This window comes from Medicago truncatula, chromosome 3 (assembly GCF_003473485.1).
Source record: "Medicago truncatula cultivar Jemalong A17 chromosome 3, MtrunA17r5.0-ANR, whole genome shotgun sequence".
In the NCBI taxonomy this organism is placed as follows: Eukaryota; Viridiplantae; Streptophyta; class Magnoliopsida; order Fabales; family Fabaceae; genus Medicago; species Medicago truncatula.
Window position 1 is genome coordinate 1,031,562 of NC_053044.1, and position 20,214 is coordinate 1,051,775.

The 20,214-nt window shown below is 30.9% G+C and overlaps 2 protein-coding genes across 2 annotated transcripts; both read left to right on the forward strand.

The window, feature by feature from the left end:
• The first annotated feature begins 7,164 nt into the window (after window positions 1–7,164).
• On the forward strand, window positions 7,165–8,316 carry LOC11416279 (F-box/kelch-repeat protein At3g23880). Its single transcript, XM_024780208.1, has one exon. The coding sequence runs from the start codon at window positions 7,165–7,167 to the stop codon at window positions 8,314–8,316; it is 1,152 nt and encodes a 383-aa protein (XP_024635976.1).
• A 6,957-nt stretch (window positions 8,317–15,273) lies between these two features.
• On the forward strand, window positions 15,274–16,491 carry LOC11418374 (F-box/kelch-repeat protein At3g23880). Its single transcript, XM_003598061.1, has one exon. The coding sequence runs from the start codon at window positions 15,274–15,276 to the stop codon at window positions 16,489–16,491; it is 1,218 nt and encodes a 405-aa protein (XP_003598109.1).
• The last annotated feature ends 3,723 nt before the right edge of the window (window positions 16,492–20,214 follow it).

A 20,214-nucleotide genomic window follows, 5' to 3' on the forward strand; every position in this document is an offset into this window, starting at 1 on the left:
GGTTGTGTGCTATCCCACTACTATATTAACCGTTCCATTCTTTCTTAATTATTAGATATCGTGCTTTTTTTTGTGGCCACCTATATCTTCACAAAGAAAATAATAAAAAGCAAGATTTTTATATAGTATTTTTATTTTTGTACAACCACTTTGTTACAACTTTTAAACAACTTTCTTTCTCATACTTATATCATATTTTTACTCTCTCTTCCTTTTTCTCTCCCCATTATTTTTGACCAATGAAAAGAGAGAAAATGAAGGTTGTCAAATAGGCTGTACTAAATGGTTGTTCAAATATCATTGCTTATATATATATATATATATATATCCGTTGACACCAGGTGTCAACGAATTCGTTGACACCAAATCTCAACCGTACATTTCATTTAATCAAAAGGCTCGTATTTATTTAATTGAAATCTCACATGATCATTACTTTCCATTAACTTGCCTGATCCACGCCCATTCTTCTTCTCCGTCAGCTTCAACACAGAGAAGTTAATGACCAACAATCAAAGCAAATCTATCCAAATTCCAAATTGTTTGGTCGTCGTAAAAATGGATGCAAGAAGAGAGCGGTAGTTTTGTGCATACGATAGGTAATACAATTGATATCATAGGCTTGAGTTTTGTGCATGAACAAAGAGCACTCATGATCTTACCAAATTGATTCGATAGGTTTGGTTTTTTATTTGACCAAAGAAATTAAAGGGTATAACTTTTAATTTGTTTTAATCAAAAACGTTCCACATACACTATTCCATTGATTTTAATTTCCCCATTGACCTTAATGTTTAGAATGCAAATTGGTATAAAGAAAATGAGGAAGAGAAGAGACGATGAACATTCCGTCGGCCGTTGAACAGGGAGGTAAAATTGAAAATGTAATCACCGACAACAATCAATTTATGAAATAATCCAGTTTGTTGATCAATTATAATTTTGAAATAGACACTTTCATTGTTGTTCATTCAAGCTTTGTTGGTTAGAGGAAAGGAGAACGAGGAGTGTGCAGATTAGGAGGGATCAAATGGAGAAAAGTTCACGTGAGTTAATTTCACAATAATTATGACCCTTGGATTAAATGTATTAAATGGCTAAGATTTGGTGTCAACAAATCCGTGTCAGTTGACACCTGGTGTCAACGGATCCCATCTATATATATATATATATATATATATATATGCTTGTAATAATCGGATGAATTAAATTTAATCACAACATTTTAAGAATTAGAACATCTGTGCTGACGAGAATATATTGTAAATAAAATATAATATTTATTTTTAAGAATTTACATTAAAAGTTTCCTTTGAATTTAAAGCACTATCCAAACACTTTTTCGAAGAATTTATTTATTCCCTGGAATGTTGTTCCTGGGAAAATCATTCCTGGGTTTGATTTTTTTATACCTTGAAACAAACGCCCATACAACGGCATTTTATATAATTAAAATGATTGGTGCTTCATTTTTAAATACATGTTTCATGATTTAAATTACGTCGTTTACTAATTTCGTGTATGTCCTATCATTTTATCCATGAGTCCATTTTATATTGCATCCATGCCCCATTGTATAAAGTTCTTTTGAGATTACTATAGTCTGAAATATGTCCCTCTATTTGTTCTTTATGTTTCCTTCCTGCCTCTGTTCATCAATACATTTATCTTTCAAAGTTCTGTTGTTATTTTTTATGTGAAAATAATACCACTGAATTTAAAATGTATCAGTTGTATTGATGGATACGACCTTTTTTTTTAAGAATCCAAACTAGTTCGCTGAAATTGATACGACTCTAAGGTCTTAAGCCAACATAAATAGATCAATCTAGGTGGATTGAAACCTATGAAGTTTCGATAATTCAAAATGGATGACGTATCGTATCCCCTGTGTATTTTGCACTGATATCTGTCTGATACTTCCCGATACGTATCAGGAGAGTATCCAAAGATTAAATTTTATTTAAAAAAAAAAATAATTATCCGATATTTCCCAATACGTGTATCCAATAATTATCCTGCACCGCTATCTGCCCCGATAGTTCCCAATTAATGTTAACTAAAACAACTTAACTCTTGAGTACTTATGTGTTCTTTTTTGGATATAGTGTTTCTTTTTTGAATGGATATAGTTCCTTTTGGACATAGTATAGCACTGATGGTGCTCTTTTTATGATATATTGTGTATGTAATTGATTAATCATCACTCTCTTATTCGTCAATATTATTTATATTTACGTTGATGTACTACGAGACTATGACTAATTTCTTTTGTTTGTTAGTGTATTTGCATATTTATTAAATGGTTATAATTATATTGTACATTTAATTATATAATTTTTTTATTAACATACTCAGCCGTATCGTATCTTGACATATAACACTGGGAAAATTTGCTAGGGAAAATGTCAAGGATAACCCCTGACATATAACAGTGGGGTTTGCCCCTCGCATATTGACAAAATCCGTCGGTTTATTTTAGGCGCCAAATTGCTCGTGGTTTGGCAGAGATTTGGTGCAGTTTGACAGGGAAAACCGAGGGATTGACCCTGGCTTCTGCAATTGCTCAGATGACAAGACTAAAGTTGGAGAATCTCTATACTTCTGGCTATTTTTTTGTTGATTTTTTGACTGTTTGGCAGGCTAATCTATAGCCCAGGATTAGATGTGGCAGCAAGGGGCTACCCCTGGTTTTTTCCTTGGCATTATTTCCCTTATATATTTGGTTCTCACGTAAACAACCAACACTTGCCGACACTTGGTAATATTTCAGGAGAATGCTCCTCTTCTTCATTTTTATCATAGATTTCAGGAGAATGCACAACACTTCCTCTTCTTCATTTACACAACACTTCATCTTCTTCATTTTTATCATAGAATCCATTATTCTCCACCTCGATCAAAGTTTATTAATTTGGTAAAAAAACTCTCCACTAATTATATTTATATGTTACTATTTTCTACTATCTATCAACTTATTTGATTTTTCTATGGTATTTGCACATATAGTTAATCTATCTGCCTCCTCATTAGATTGCAGATCTTGACAAAAACTGTATAATCCATTTTTTAAATTTAGAATTGATATATATTCTAAAAAAATATATAGCATTTTTTTAATTATTATAGAACACTGTTTATTTACTAAAACAGTTTATATAAAACTTTATTTTTTTATTTTGGGATTTATTTTTAATTTGTGTAGTAAAAAGTCTGATTTTTTTACTAGTAAAACTGTTTGTTAAATAAAAATACTTAATAAAAAAAATAATATACTAAAAAGGTTTATATTTGGAAAATAGTTTTAAAAATAGTGTATTAAAAATAATTTTTTATTTTAAATTAAAACTATGTTAAAATTAATTTTTATAAAAAAAAATAAAGCTGTTTTTTAATAAATTATAAAATGTTTTTAAATTCAAACAATTTATAAAAAAAAAACAATACACTAATAAGGCCTTTTATTCAAAATAATAATTATATATTTGCGCATAAACTTGTTATATGCGTGTAAAATCGTTCTTTTTTGTTTTCGCGTAAAATTTTTATTTGCGAGTAAAATTGTTATTTGTTGTTTGGGCGTAAAATTATATGTGTGCATGTAAAATTTTTATTTGTTGTTTTCGTGTAAAATTATATATTTGCGCGTAAATTAAAATGATTTTAAAAGAATTATTATATTAAAAACAATTTAAAAAAACGATTTTTTATTATTATTTTAAATAAATTTTATTGATTAAAATGATTTTATAAGAATTAATTATATTCTAAAAAACAATTTTGAAAAAATTACGATTTTTTTATTAATTTAAATAAATTTTATTAATTAAAATTATTTTAAAAACATTTTATTAATTTTTAAAAAATCGGTTTATAAAATAAAACCTTTTTTTAAAAAAAAAAATAATATACGATTTCCTTGCAAAGTTGCAGAAGAAACTGAGGGAATATGCCAGGGATTATGTCAAGGAAAATGTCAGACGATATACCAAGGGTTTAGCCCCTCGTTTTTTTTTTCTTCAGAGGTGTAACCCTTGGCAAAATGTTAACAACGAACGCTTTTGCGAGTGCTTCCGCCCCTGGGAAATTCCCTCACAAACGTCCCGTTTGCTAGGGATTCTGTTCTTTTCTCAAAGATTTTGTCCCAAAAAAAGGTAATGTTTCTAGTAGTGTCGGTGCAGTATCGTATCTCGTATCCGAGCTTCATAGATTAAAACACAATTCCCTTCCACTTCTTTCCACTGTGCAAGAATCATTATGATTTAAATCCACAAAGAGAAGCAGTTCCACCGGTACCTTGAACTCAACAAAACTAATATATAGACGCCATGTTTTTTTTTTTTTTTTTTTTTTTTTTAAGTTTCTTAGCCGGTCCTAGTTTTTTAGTGAGAGATTGTTTTATGTCATTTTTTATGCAATTAAAATATAATACTATATATAATTCATTTTCTAAAATATCATGTTATATATTAAAATGGAGCGTAATATTTTTTTTTTTGGAAAAGCTAAAATGGAATTAAAATAAACAATTATCATTATTTTTTTTTTGTCAAGTAATCTAGTGGCTAGAGAAATTCACCTTTAAGATGAATAAGTGGGGTGTCCGGGATTCAGACCCCAGCCCCTGCACAAATTGTGCATTATGCCTTACCAAATAAGTTAAGCACATGGGGACAAACAATTATCATTCTATTATAAGGTAAGCATGAAATCATAACCAAGAAAAGTCATACAATGGTGACTAATTCAAAGGGACCAATCTCACCGTACATTTGAACTTAGCAAACCGAAATTGGTACGAGAGGAATCATACCTGAAACTTTGAGAGAAGCACATCCCAAAATCCCAAACCAAAACAAATACTATTATTGATCTATTGAGTCCTTAATCTATTTAATTATAGATCATATTTTTTTGTTTAAATATATTTGTATAAAATATGTTTGGATATTTAAATCTATAATTATTTTTTGTGTCAACCCTCTAGTTCACAAAAGAAAGGGGCCGTGATAATTGAGAGTTTGATCAAAAGGTAACTAAAGTCTTACGAAAAATATTTCACATAGAATCAAATTCAGGTTGTTCTGAATAATTTGTTATTTGGTGGAGTTCATTAACAAATTATTATTATTATTATTATTATTATTTATTTAAAAAAATTATTTGAACTCAATTGTTTGCTTAAATTTGTTGAAACCAAGGTTGTAAAAACTAGACCAGACCGGCCAGTTCAATTGGTTGGACCGGGAACCGGACCAGTATTCGGTCCGGATGACTATGAAAACCACTCAACTAAAAACCAATGACTAAATAAGAAAAACGGTTAAATTTTGAAAAAACCGGCGGTTTAGTGAATTCCGCCGGTTGGACCGTTTCATTAGTTTCTCTCAAAGGAATTGTACCAAAACAACACAAATTTGGAGTCTTTCATATCTGTATTTTCTATGATAGAAGAAACAGAAGAGAGGAAGATTAAAAGCATACAAAATAGAAGGAAGAAGAAGACACTCTTGAAAGCAGATCTGGAAATCTGAAAGATTAGATTGAAAATGAAAACACAAGTATGTGTTGGACTTGGTAATTAATTTTTGTTTTGGTAGTGGTCGGGGTTTGAACCCTGGACCTTGCATATTTTATACATTGTCCGAATAAACTGAGTTAAGTTCACGAGGACAACTTGGTAATTAATTAGTACGACTGTTATGAGTCCAGAGAAAGAGAAAAAACCAATGGACAAATACGATAGGCTATGGACAGTTTCAAAAGTTACTCGTATTAAATCTAGAGTAAATAGGCAATTACCCCCATGAAATTGTAAGTTTCGTCAATTACCCCTCTGAAATTAGCAAAACTTCAATTACCCCATGAAATTGCATAATGTTAATCAATTTACTCCATCCGTCAAATTTTTCTGTTAGTGAACATGATGTTTTGCAAATACCCCCTTGAAGTTTTGCACTTATATGCAAAATGCCCCCCAAACTGGAAAATGCATAGACCTTAAATCTTAGACTATGTGAACTATTTGGGAAATGGAAAACCTTTATATTATACTATGAAGTATGAGTTATGCTCCAAGGTTATTGGCTTGTTTTAGTATCAAAATGAAAAAAGGCTTTGTGTCATATTTTATACAGGAAAATTAGTTCACATCTAATTATGTACTAATCTTGTTCTTGTATTGTGAAGGTGGTGCACACTCCTTAATTGTGACTTTGTTTCTTCTTATCGCTACTCATGCTAAGCCTAAGCCTAGTAAACTCAAAGTGATGAGTGTGAATTCTCTCAGGACCGTTATAAAAATAACCATTAGTGTCACTTTAAAAAATACACATTTTTCCATTCCCCATTTATTTATTTTTTAAAAAAAAAACTATGGGAAAAGCAAACAGGTACAAGCTTATTTTGATGTATATATGCATGAAGTTTTCCCAAACTTCAAAATTAATGGTTAGCTTTAATATTTAATCGTTAATTGTTTGCCTTTAAGAAAAAAATAATATAAATTTTTAAGTTTGGGGGGCATTTTGCACATAAATGCAAAACTTATTTGCAAAACGTCATGTTCACTAATAGAAAAATTTGACGAATGAGATAAATTGATTAACGTTGTGAAATTTCAGGGGGGTAATTGGAGTTTTATAAATTTCAGGGGGGCAATTGACGAAACTTACAATTTCAGGGGATAATTGTCAATTTACTCATTAAATCTATTTATTAAAAAAAAACTATTTATTTATTTTATTAGAAAAAGTTATTAAATTTATGCCATGAGCACTAGGCTACGTCAAACAGTATCATCTTAAACTAATCAATGTTTTTCTAAACTACAAAGCTACTTTAAATATATTGTTATGTGATTATATTTTTGAAGGATGTTATATGATTATATGATTGTTTAAGTGAAATTTATTTATTTTTAGTTAAAAAATTATGAATATTATGTTATTTTTTTATTTATTTATTATTATTTTTTGACAAGTTAATCTACCATATTATATAATTATATAGTTTAAAGAATTATATTTAACTATTACCGGTTAAATCCGGTTTAATGGGGATAGACTCATAACCACACGCTCTTTAGGTTAAAATACAAAGTACCTCTTTTGCTTCTTTCTCATCAATCGCTTGCTTGTTGTTAGGGTTACAGAGGTCGGTCATATGGCGCTCAGTTGCAAGGGCGGCGACGAGAGAACTAAAGCTGTTTATTCTCCTATCGGAACCCTAACATCATCACCGTCACTTTATGCCCTGCCGCTGCCAACTCTTCCTTTTGAACTCATTGAGGAAATTTTAAGCAGACTACCTGTGAAGCTCCTCCTTCAACTCCGATGCTCTTGCAAGTCATGGAATTCTTTAATCTCTGATCCCAAATTCGCAAAAAAGCACCTTAGCCTGTCAACCACACACAACGTTCACTGCATCACCTACTCTAATAAATACATCATCATCGAGTCTTACCCACTAGACACCATCACCGCTACCAACATCGCTCAATCCTATTTGCCTTTCAGCCATTCTGCTTACTTCCTTGGCTCGTGTGATGGCATCCTCTGTCTTGCTGCTGCTGATGATTCAAACTCCATTATTGTTCGATTGTGGAACCCTTCCATTAGAAAAGATAAGGAATTGCCCCTTCTTCAAGAGCCAAAAAAACAAAAGCACGTTATGAGGATGTATGGCTTCGGATATGATCCTGTTGGTGATAATTACAAGGTTGTAGTCTTTTTACGTTTAATTGATTCTAATATTAGTAATTTTGTTGACAAATATAAAGTGAAGGTTCATACTTTGGGTACTAGTTCTTGGGAAAACATTTCGAATTTCCCTTTGGTTTTCCCTCTGAAAAAATTGGGACAATTTGTGAGTGGCACCATTAATTGGTTGGCTTCTAAAGATCAATCGAGAAGTCAATGTTTTGTTGCTGCTCTTGATTTAGGGAGTGGGTCTTATCAAGAGGTTTTGCTTCCTGATGATGGTGAGGTACATGCATATCCCTTGGTTTTGACTGTTTTGAGAGATTGCTTGTGCATTTTTTCTGGTGATGATGTTTGGGTAATGAAAGAGTACGGAAATAAAGAGTCTTGGACTAAATTGTTCACTATTTCTTACATGCAAGATCCTTATAGACCATCTTATGACGTTTTCAAGGCAGTATATATTTTTGAGGATTACCTAGTGCGACAAGTGTCTCAAAGCTTTGGGCAACAGAAATTTATTTTTTACAACCGTAGAAATGACACTTCTCGGCTTTTTGTGTCTGTAGACACCCCAGAAGTCTGCATTGAGAGTTTAATATCACCTTGTTTTTAATGTTAACTTGTAGATGCGGTGCAATGAGACTTGAGCATGAGATTTAACTAGAACCCATATGTTAATTTATGTCTATGATATTCATTTTGTATTTGCCTGATTATTGGTTACTTCATGAATCATTGTTAATCAATGGCGGTTTGAATCTGCAACTGGAGAATTTGCAGTTATATTTAAATACTTCTTTGTTTGATGTTTTTGTTCTCTCATCATGAATTTCATTTTATATAGATCACAATCACGAGTTCCTTTAGATTGTTTGATGCTAGATTTTATAATATTTGAAATTGGACATGGATGTTATGTTATGTCATGTCATTAATATGTTTGTTGAAATGTCATGTCTGCTTTGAGCTACAAGAATTTCACAATGTTTGCTTCAAATCTTTAACAATATATTATGAAGTGAACCAATCAAATTTTATCATGCCTCTGCTTCATTGTGAAGGTTAAAAGAGAAAGAATAACTCAAAGTTCATGTAAGCTAGACAGGTACGTTCTTTACGGATGTGTTAGTTTTGAAACTTTTTCTGCATAAATTTTGCTATTCTTGCTGATAAGAAAATATTTTGAACCTTAACACAGTATGTTGGAAAGGTTTCAAATGTTGGAGTGTTACTATTGGTTGCAAGATTTCCATGCATGTTATTGTTAAATATTGATTGACCTATGTATTTAAGATATTTCCTAAAGTAAATAGATCTTTTGTTGTTTTTAAAGATTGTCCTTAATATATGTACTGTCATTATCCTTTGCAAGTCGGTTGGTATCAAGAAAGTCAAGTCCTATCAAGATCATCAAGAGAAGTAGTAAAGAAACTCCATATAGGTCAGAAATTTCAAGTACTTGTGCTATTCAGTTTTATAGTTGAAGCTAAAATCCATATAGGCAAGAAATTGGAAATAGCCAAGCCATGTTTTAATGTTGAAGCGTGGTTCAAAATTCATTACTTTGCTAGAAAGGGGACAGTGTTGTTTGGGGATACTCCCATGGTGAATTTTGACAGCTAGTTAGATACTGCTGTGGGTATTTTCACCAGTTCCGACAAATTTTACTGACACACTACTTTTCCACTACCTAATGGATCTTTTTTGTATAATTTATGGATTCTGTCTTTGATATTGTTCACAAGAAAAGTTCCCTATTTCAGGTTCTCTTTATAACTTGCATTAAGTTACTACTAAACTTTCATCCATTCTCATGCTTGGAAGAAATATATTTATGGGATTGGAGAAACTCCGCCAAAAAATCTTCACCCTTCCTTGTCCTTTGTTTTTGTCACTTACAATAAGGTTTCCGTTTTCCAATAGCTGTATTGTCCTATGTTGCAAAGTTGATCTTTCAAGATTTGTATCTCAGTAGAATTTTCTACTGCTGCCCAAAACCATGAGATTTCTATATTCTGCAAAGCCCCACCAGAATCTGGAAGTGGATTGTCTTTGTTAGCATATCTTCTGTCACTGCCAGGGATTCCATTAGGACTGAAAAATCCAAGTTATAAATTTTTTACTGGTGAATCGATAGTATTCTTTCCGTCCTATAAACCTTTAACACATGCCTTCTTGTATGACTTTATCTGAAGCCTTAGCTTAAACAGTTTCTCCTATATGATACGCTATTTAGTATAAAGTGCTGCCAAATAGCGGTGATATAAAATTTCACAAAATTCTTGGTTAAGTGACCGTCCAATCTTCTAATTTCTGTCAAGAGCTTGTATAAAATTTCATGTGTATTTTTCGGCTTTTGGTTTGGAAGTAAAATTATTTCAGGTTGTTTGAATATATATTAGTTAAAGTATGGTTTGGAATGGTGCATTTTGCAGCGTTGGAATGATGCTTGAAATATAAGATATATACATGTCATGTTTATTTTAATTGCGTAGTTTTATTTTCCTTCTATGTTATAGTTTTTTTTTTCTTCCATTGAGGTTCCGACATGTAGAATATGAAACCTCTGTTAATTGATGATGATTAAGATATGTAGTTTTGATTACTTTGTGGAACATGATTTGTATTGATCATTCCATACTATGATTTTATTCTGATGAGGTGCTATGGATTGATAGTCACATTAATGGCATTGATGGAGAGAATTAATTGTCATATATGAATCGAGTTCTGTTTGTGCATAGTTGTCGGTTGCCATGTAGTCTCAATTCCAGTTGCATTGTGGTTTCGACAACAAAAACCGTCATGTTATGACTAAATCGCCGTAGCAGACCTTGATTTAACACCCTAATGATTGTTCTATTGAGACTAATCGCACGATGGTCACAAGCGCTATGGTAAGACACCGACAAACAGAATGAGAATGTGTAGCTGTATTTTTAAGGGTTGCCTTCCAATTTTGGATCGTTGAATATGATTCTCTCTTGGTACTTGATTCTATATATTTTTTTTACAACAAACTTGGTACTTGGTTTCCTTAGTGTTGCTTTCCAATTTTGGATCATTGAATATGATACTCACTTGGTTATCAAATGTCTGGCTGTAGAGTGTGTCATAGAGAAATGGCTAGCTGTATTTTTAAGGGTTGTTCTTACTCGTTACCAACACTGTTAGCTGCCTAACAAAGTAACTCTTGAATCATTCTGAATGAATTTATGTCAGGATGCAATATTGTCCATAGCAGATAGAAGCTACTATTATATAAGTTGTCACTTTGTCTTTTGTAACCTATTTACCACCCACCTCTACTCAATGCTTTGTTACAAAGTAAGGGTCTGATTGCTTGCGTATGAAAAAGGCAAAACATCAAAGGAGTTTGTTTTAGTTATTTTCACGTAAGCTATATTTAACACATATTTTACATAATTTCTTTTTGTAACCTTAAACAAATGGTCTCACTTTAGGAATCAGAAATCACTTTTCTCACTTGTCCTTTGTGACATGTCTATCATCATAGTTTAAGCATAACAACATAATTTCATTTGGGAAAACTCTAATTCATTCTGAACCATTATCATGTTTTAAGTTCCATTCCATTTCGTCTCAAAATTAACATAACTAATTCATTCCTAAGCAAGCTTTGGTTACCTATCATTTATTAATCAAAACAACAAGATTTCATCATCAAAAGAACAACTAGGAACATGCAAAACCCACCCCCATGTTGTCTTGGGCGCCCATCACCAGGATGTGCAAGTCTAAACGTTGGCTCTCTGTACTCGGACGCCTAGTGCTCTTGTTGCAGCGCCAGCACAGCGAAGAAATCGAAAATGTGTGTTTTGGCCTCGAATTCTCTTCAAAATCAACCAAAAAGTGCTTATTTAGATCCTCCATACACCCAAAGTGTTTAAAATCATTTTCCAAGGCTCAAACACATCATTTAAACTCTTTTCACAACTACATAAAACAGCTTATACTTCAATTAACATAGTTTTTCACTTAATTCATCAAAATCTCAACAACAACAACAACTTAAAACAATCAAGCATAGCTTTAGACATAGTCAACATCATAATTTCCACCACTTTCACATACCCAATATTATAGCAAGAAGATTGAACATAGATTTAATATCATTCATCCACAACTCCAAGAATTCTATGCAATTAAGCTAAAAACTATCCAACTTAACATAATCAAACATATATTCTCATGCAGCAGCAACATGCTTTTCCACTTTTGCCGTATTCAAAATAACCATCATATTTGGAGCACAAAATTAACTTCATTCAACAACAAATTCATGATAACTTAAGAACACACATATTCCATAACCACTCAATTGTTTATAAGTTCTAGATGGTGAAAATAACTTTCCCTCTTACCTCTTAATCCAATAAGCTAGCTTCCTAAGCTTTAATCTACCTCTTCTCTTTGCCTCTACAAGCTTTCTCCTCTTTCTCCCTTTATATCTTCTTTTCTCTTCTCTCTAGCTTTATCCCTCTCTTGCCTCTATCTGCGAAACTTACCAAATGATTTCTTAACTCTAAATTGTGAAGACTATCACTTTTATATATCCACATCAATTGGGCTTGATTCACATAACTCCTACTAGACTTGGTCATTATTCATACTCAGTGAAATAACACTGCTCATTTTCCTTCACTTAAACCCATTTATTACTATTTACTTTTATTCTATTAATGCCTCAAAGTTACTACTAATTCTCACTAAATTATCCTCTACTTCAAAATTACTAAAATATCATTCACTCTCAAATTACCAAAATACCCTTAATTCATCTAAGTCTAACTCTAATAAAACTAACTAACCCAACATCAAACAAACAAATAAATAATCAATAATCAATAATAATAGTATCCTAAAAATTGAGATGTTACAGTGACTTTATGTGTTGCTCGCAAGCTGTTATTTTTTGTTGGTTGCTCGTCGGTGAGCTTTTATGTTTGTGGATCTCCCACGGTTTGTTTTTCTATTTTATGTCGCTTTGTTCGATCAGAGATTGGGTGGCTTCAGATTGTGGCCTCATTGTAGTGGTTCGTTCTTAATAACCCGAAAGGGTCTCCTTGTGAGTAAAAAATCCCAAAAAAGTATAGTTTTGATAACCCGAAAGTGTGTGGTTTTTAATGCATTGGACTCATCCATCGATATGAGTCCTTGTTTGTTTGAAACTTATTCTGTTAGGTGGTCTGACTTCCCCGACTCTTTGATGTTTAAGATTAATTGTGATCTGCAAGTTTCAAGGTGTCATGCTCGCTTACACTCTAGTACTCCATGCTCGAAAGAACTTCTATACTTGCTGTTTTGTTTAGGGAGTTGTTGCCACTTGGATTTTGATGTCGTGTTGGAGGTCGTTCTATTCGGCATTTTCAAACCCTAATTTTCTTCGCAGTGTTCACAATGTATTCCCGTTTAGGTAGTACCTGAGTTAGGTATAATGTCTCCTAGTTTTTGTATCTATTTTCTTTTTATTTAATATCATTTTTCTTTTGCCTAAATTTTTTTCTAGTTTTGAAACGCAACACAAATATTTAAGAATATATATATATATATATATATATATATATATATATATATATATATATATATATATATATATGAATTTGCTAGAACACACCCACTAATTTTTATGTGGGAGTGTTTTAACAAGTTATAACTAAAAAGTTAATAAATACACCTTAAGGTGTATGCTGCTATAACACACCTTCTAAAAAAACAATTGGGTGTGTTCTACCAAATCCTATAGGCATTTGCTAGAATACACCCACTTATTTTTTAGAAGGAGTATTTTAGCAAATGAATAACTAAAAAGTGGTTAAATACACTCTAAGGGTGTAGCTTTGCTAAAACATTCCCACATAAAAATTAGTGGGTGTGTTATAGCAAACACCATATATATATATATATATATATATGAACACAGCCACTAGTTTTTATGTGGGAGTGTTTTAACAAGTTATAACTAAAAAGTTAATAAATACACCTTAAGGTGTATGTTGCTGTAACACACCTTCTAAAAAAACAAGTGGGTATGTTCTAGCAAATCCTATAGGCATTTGCTAGAATACAACCACTTATTTTTTTAGAAGGAGTATTTTAGCAAATGAATAACTAAAAAGTGGTTAAATACACCATAAGGTGTAGCTTTGCTAAAACATTCCCACATAAAAACTAGTGGGACACTAAGGTGTAAGTTAGCATTCTACATCCACATATTTTAATTTTATTTTGGGTTGTTTCTTATTTTATAATAGGGTTTAAAACTACATAATGAAATTGTGAAAATGTATATTCAATTTTTTATTATATTAAATTAGACTCAATACTATTCTTTTTTATGTATATTTTAACATAAGATGGAAGAGAAGTGTAATTCAAACATTTTTAAAAGGAGGAGAATGTAATTTAGGGGGGTGTATTGGATTAGGATTTTAAAGGACAATTTTTGTTTAAAAAAATCTTGAGGATTTTAAAAGACTTTGCAAGATTTTGATGACTTTGATGATTTTAAAAGACTATTAAGGATTTCAATGGATTTAATTCATAAGATTTTAAAGGATTTGAAATGATTTTATGGATTTCAAGATATTTCAACAGATTTTATGAATTTAAAGAAATAATTGAAAAAAATATCATAACACTCTCTTTCATAAAAACTCAATAAAGACTCTTTTATTTATTTATTTATTTTTTTACGGGAGAGCTAGAGCTACAAAATCTCAATAAAGACTCTTATTTATTTTATTTTATTTTTTACGGAGAGCTAGAGCTAGAGAGAGAGTGAAGGAATCAGAGAGAGAGAGAGAGAGAGAGAGAGAGAGAGGTTTTTTACTGGAGAGCTAGAGAGAGGTTTTTTACGAGAGAGAGAGAGAGAGAGAGAGAGAGAGAGAGAGAGAGAGAGAGAGAGGAGAGAGAGAGAGAGAGAGAGAGGAGAGGAAAAGAGAGAGGAGAGGAAAAGAGAGAGTAAGAGAGAAGGGAGGAGAGAGAGATAGTAAAATCTTAAAAGAAAAAAACAATCCTAAGAAATCTCATGTTTTCATGAAAGACTTTTTCATGCTAAAATTTCACTAGAAAATCCCACAAAATCCATCAAAATCTGATTTATTAAACAATCCTTCGAAATTTGAATGATTTTGAATACCACTAGACTTTTTTTAAGTGATTAAGAATCTTGATTGAATACCACAAGACTTTTTTGAAATGATAAAGAATCTTGATTGAATAACACAAGACTTTTTTTAATTGGAAAGAGTCTTGATTGAATACCACAAGACTTTTTCATGATAAAAAAGTCTTTTAAAATCCCTTAGAATCATGATCCAATACACCCCCTTAGTCAGACTTGAATTGATTTAGCTAAAAAGATCCCGTCTTCTGAAAAAAAAAAAGAGAAAGGAAAAAAAAAACTTTTTTTGTTTGAAAAAAGAAAAAAAAAACTTATATATATCCTCCGCTCTTAATAATTAGGTTAAAATACGTCGTCGGTACCTACTTTGCTTCTTTCTCATTTTTTAATCTTCGTCGGTACTAGTTAGGTTACAGTGGTCAAATGGTGCTAAGTAGCGAAGGCGGGGATAATGAGCGAAACAACTTTGCTTCTTTTCCATCACTTACAAAGGAAATTATCTACACTAAGAAGAAGCGAGTAACCAAAACCCTAACATCACCGTCACTTCACGCGCTGCCGCTGCCATTGCCATTTCTTCCTTTTGAACTCATTGAGGAAATCCTAAGTAGGCTACCCGTGAAGCTCCTCCTCCAGCTCCGATGCGCCTGCAAGTCCTGGAGTTCTCTAATCTCTAATCCCAAATTTGCTAAGAAGCACCTTAGCATGTCAACCAGGCACGTCCTCCACTGCATAAGCTCTTCCGGTGGAGACATCCTCAAGTCTTACCCACTAGACTCCATCTACACCAATGCCACCACTACCGCCATCCCACAACTCGAGTATTCTGTTCACCGCTGTTCTAATTACTTTATTGGCTCATGCAATGGCATCCTTTGTCTTGCAGCAGAAGGTTATCATACCAATTTGGTTACTTTTCGACTGTGGAACCCTTTCATCAGAAAATTCAAGGAATTACCTCCTCTTGGAGACCAACAAACTTCTGCATACATTATCAAGATGTATGGCTTCGGATATGACCCTGTTAGTGATAATTACAAGGTTGTGACTGTTTTACGTGTGTTTGATTACAGTAGTCATATTTTAGTTAAAAGTGATGAAGTTAAGGTTTATACTTTGGGTATCAATTCATGGAAAAGCATTTCAGTGTTCCCTTATTCTGTTTTCCCCGTTCAGCAGCTATCTGGGAAATGTGTGAGTGGCACGATTAATTGGCTGGCTTCAAAAGATTCTAAGCAAAGTAAATATTTTATTCTTTCTCTTGATTTGATGAACGAGTCTTACCAAGAGGTTTCGTTGCCCAATTATGGTAAGGTAGATGCATGTAATTTTCACTTGAGTGTTCTCAGGGATTGCTTGATCATGTTTTCTGGTGATGTTGTTTGGGTAATGAAGGAATATGGAAATAAAGAGTCTTGGACTAAACTATTCACCATATCTTACAATCGAGATCCTCATACAATACCTTATTCCTGCATGAAGGCAATATATGTTTTTGAGGATGGCCAGGTGCTGCTGAATATAGGGGGCTGTAGAGGGAAGTATATTTTTTACAATTGTAGAAACAACACTTCAAAGTATGCTGAGTTTGAACCCAACCCAGAAGTCTGCGTTGAGAGTTTAATATCCCTTTTTTCTTAATGCTAGTATGTTGATGAGGTGCTATGTCACTTGAGTATGATATTTAACTAGAGCCTATATGTTAATTTATGTTTATGATATTTATTTTGTACTTGTATGGATTATTGGTTATTTCCTGAGTCCTTGTTAATCGATAGCCATGCGATTATACAGTTTGAAAATCTGCATTTTTTTTCAATTATATATTTGTTAGATGTTTTTGTTCTCTCAACATGAATTTAAGTTTATATAGTTCACAATCATGCATTCCTTTAGATTGTTTGAGGTGTGTTTTTCTAAGATCAGAAATAGGACCTAGATTATGTCAAGTTATTCATATCTTTATTGAAAAGTCTAATTCGAGCCGCAAGAATTTTATAATGTCTGCTTCAAAATCTTTAACCCTACATTATGGAGTGGACAAATCAAATGTTATCATGCTTGTGGTTCATTGGACAAATCAAATCAATATGATGTTGATTCAGATCTTGGTTGTACATCTATGGTGATTTGTGAATGAAAGGGGGTAAGGGTTCAGAATGATCATAAAACATGGGTTTTTAGAAATTTACATGAAGATGGCAATTTTAGTATTATTGTAAAATTTTAAATAAATTTGGATGTAACTTATTTTTTTTGGGGTGTGACTAGCACCGGTCTTATTTTAATAACTAATGATGTTTGTATTATTTCCTAACTAATTATATTTAATGAGAATAAATCAAATTTTGATTTGTGTCGTTTATACAGAAGTATCTCGTAATTTAATTCAACAAATTTCTATGTGATATTTTTTATTTTTTTTAATTCAGAAATTACACATGCGGGATGTCACATATTTTTTTCTTTTTTAGAGGAAACTTATTTTTTATTTAGTGACTCTTTTACCATTTTTTCGGTGTTTTTTATAGTCATATTTCTAAAAGATATAATACTTAATAATCTACAAAAATAAAAAATATTATTTTATAATATGACATGGTGGCTTGACTTCTTTGATTCTCTGTTGTTTTCAAATATGTTGAGATCTGCGGGTTTTAAGGTGTCCTCTTTGCTTACACTCTAGTTCTTCAACCACGAAAGAGCTTTTATGCTTGTTGATTATGGATTTTGATAAGTCAATCCATTAACTGTTCTTTGCAGATGTTCGCTTTTCATATTTTTTTTAACTCAGTTTCGCACCCGAATACGGGTTTGCTAGGTTGCACCTATGATTAGTAAAAAAAAAAAAAAAGGATAGAACAGGGTCGATCTACTTGGTCTGATTTATTATGTTGTATCCCCATTTTGAGTTGTATCTGAGTCAGGTCTAATGCCACCAGTTTCTTTATCTATTTTTTATTTAATATCTTTTTTCTTTTGACTAAAAAAAGATAAAGAAAAAACAAAGGGAAATTATTTTTAGAAAAAAACAATCTTGAAAATGTGTAATTTTTTAAAAAGTATTTATATGCCTTGTAATAAATATTTTGTAACTTTCTTGAAGTTATGTTATTATGTGATTATCAATCAGATATAATTGAATGTTTTTCTTTTTTATTTTCTTAGTGAAAATATTTTTTCAGTGTTTTGTTAGTATCAATGATAGATATCTCAACCGTATTTTGTTATTTTATTAGTGTAACACCCCGTGCCAAGCACGGGTTGGCACGGGATACATTTTATTTAATTTTTTTTAATATGATTTAAATTTTAACAGATTTTTTAAATATTATTGTTTTTGTTTCTTTTCATCCATAATTTTGACGTTATGTGGTATTTTATCTTCGTATTTAAAATTGAACAATAAATAATCATTTATTGAGATCAAAAAGTTAAATTTTATAGATGACTATTTTTGTGAGAGTGATAAAATAATCAACAAAAGTACAATTAAACCCAAAAGATAAAAACACTATAAATAATTAATATATTTCTAAACAATTAACTAATTAGTAAGAGTTTGTATTAGCTTTGGTTTGTCAGTCATTCAATATATCAAATGGATATGATTACCTATGTTTTAATTTTTCACTCTTAATAAAAATATTAATATTTTACTTAATCACAATGATCTCTATGATCGCAACTATAAATAAAAAAAAACCTAAATTCAAAATTTTAGTTACATCTATTATTTTTATTGGTTTCATAAATAATATTCATTGACATTATTTTTTTAATTTATCAAAATAAGCACATTTTTTAATAAAATTTACCTCATAAATATATGTATATTTTGTATTTCATTAAAAAAAATGAATTTTTATGTTAAATTTTGAATATAAAAAAAGCATTAACAAATCATGTTTGATTTTATATTTGTGAACAAAAAATAAGTTTAAAACAGAAAAACAATATTTTTAAAATAATAGGTTATCGCTAATTATTCACACTTGGGGAAACTTAATTTTTGTATTTATTTTAGAATTTGTGTAAAGTTTAAGACTAAATTGTAAATTGAAAATATGGAAACTGTTTTTTTTTATTGAAGTGTCAATACATGCAACAAAAACGATTTGTTCATTTGAAAATTGAAATTGAAATTTCCAAGACAATAAAAGAGGTGCCCTGCATCACCATACAAAATAACATTATACCAAAAGGTGTACAAACTTTACCAAAATAGACCTGTAATAAAAAAAAAAAAAAAACCTTATTAACATTCTTCAACTCCTCAATAGTGGTCCTAGTGGTAAGTAAGAGAAACTCCTCATTTACAGGTATGCGAGATGAATTTGGTAACTGGATCAATCTCGATGCAGGAGAATTTGTATTTGCACTAAGAAAGCTATAATAAAAAGTAGGGTTAAATATGTTTTTGGTCCCTATAAATATGTTAACTTTTTGTTTTAGTCCCTTTAAAATTTTCCTTCAACTTTTAGTTCTTATAAAGTTTTCAATCACTACTTTTAGTCCCTATTTTTAATTTAATTTTTGTATTTTTTAATGAAATTGCGCAAAAATATGTATAATATTCTAAAAAAAATTCCTACAAAAAATTAGAATTTTTTAACAAAACAAAAATTAAATATGAATTTTTAACCGTAAAACATATAAATATTCATATTAAATCCATGTTTTGTTAAAAAATTATAAATTTTTTTTGGAGTGATTCTTGTAATATTTTGAATTTTTTTGGAAAATTTTATTAAAAAATATGAATTCTACATATGAATTTACTTTAAAAGAGGGACCAAAAGTGAAGATTGAAAATTTTATAGGGGCTAAAAGTTGAAGGAAAATTTTAGAGGGACTAAAACGAAAAGTTGACATATTTATAGGGAACAAAAACATATTTAACCCTAAAAAGTATCAATCAATAATATTATAACTTAAGAAAAAAAATGTTATATTAAAAAAAATATATATACCTTTTCCTTAGTTCCTTTGTTTCACCAATTTCAGGATTGAATGTGATTCTAGTGGAAGAAAATGCATTTTGCAATGCTGGTTTTCCTATCATTAAGATTCAAAATTATATGAATCAAGTATATATATTCGTATAAACAAACAATCACAATTGCTAGTCATAAATTATTACCTTGAAACAATTTAACTTTTGTCAACATAATGGCTACAACAGCATTTTGAGATTAACCGGACGATAGGAAAGAGTTCAGCTCTTCAACATACTCTCCAAAAAGAGTACATTTAAAAGTTAAAATAATACCTATTATTGTCAAAGATTATACAAATATTAATAAAAATACTATAATACAGGTCTTGAAAAATTACAATTACAAAAAAAAATAAAATCAAACC

Coding starts and splice junctions, on each gene's coding strand:
- LOC11416279 (XM_024780208.1), top strand. CDS start 7,165: ATGGCGCTCAGTTGCAAGGGCGGCGACGAGAGAACTAAAGCTGTTTAT.
- LOC11418374 (XM_003598061.1), top strand. CDS start 15,274: ATGGTGCTAAGTAGCGAAGGCGGGGATAATGAGCGAAACAACTTTGCT.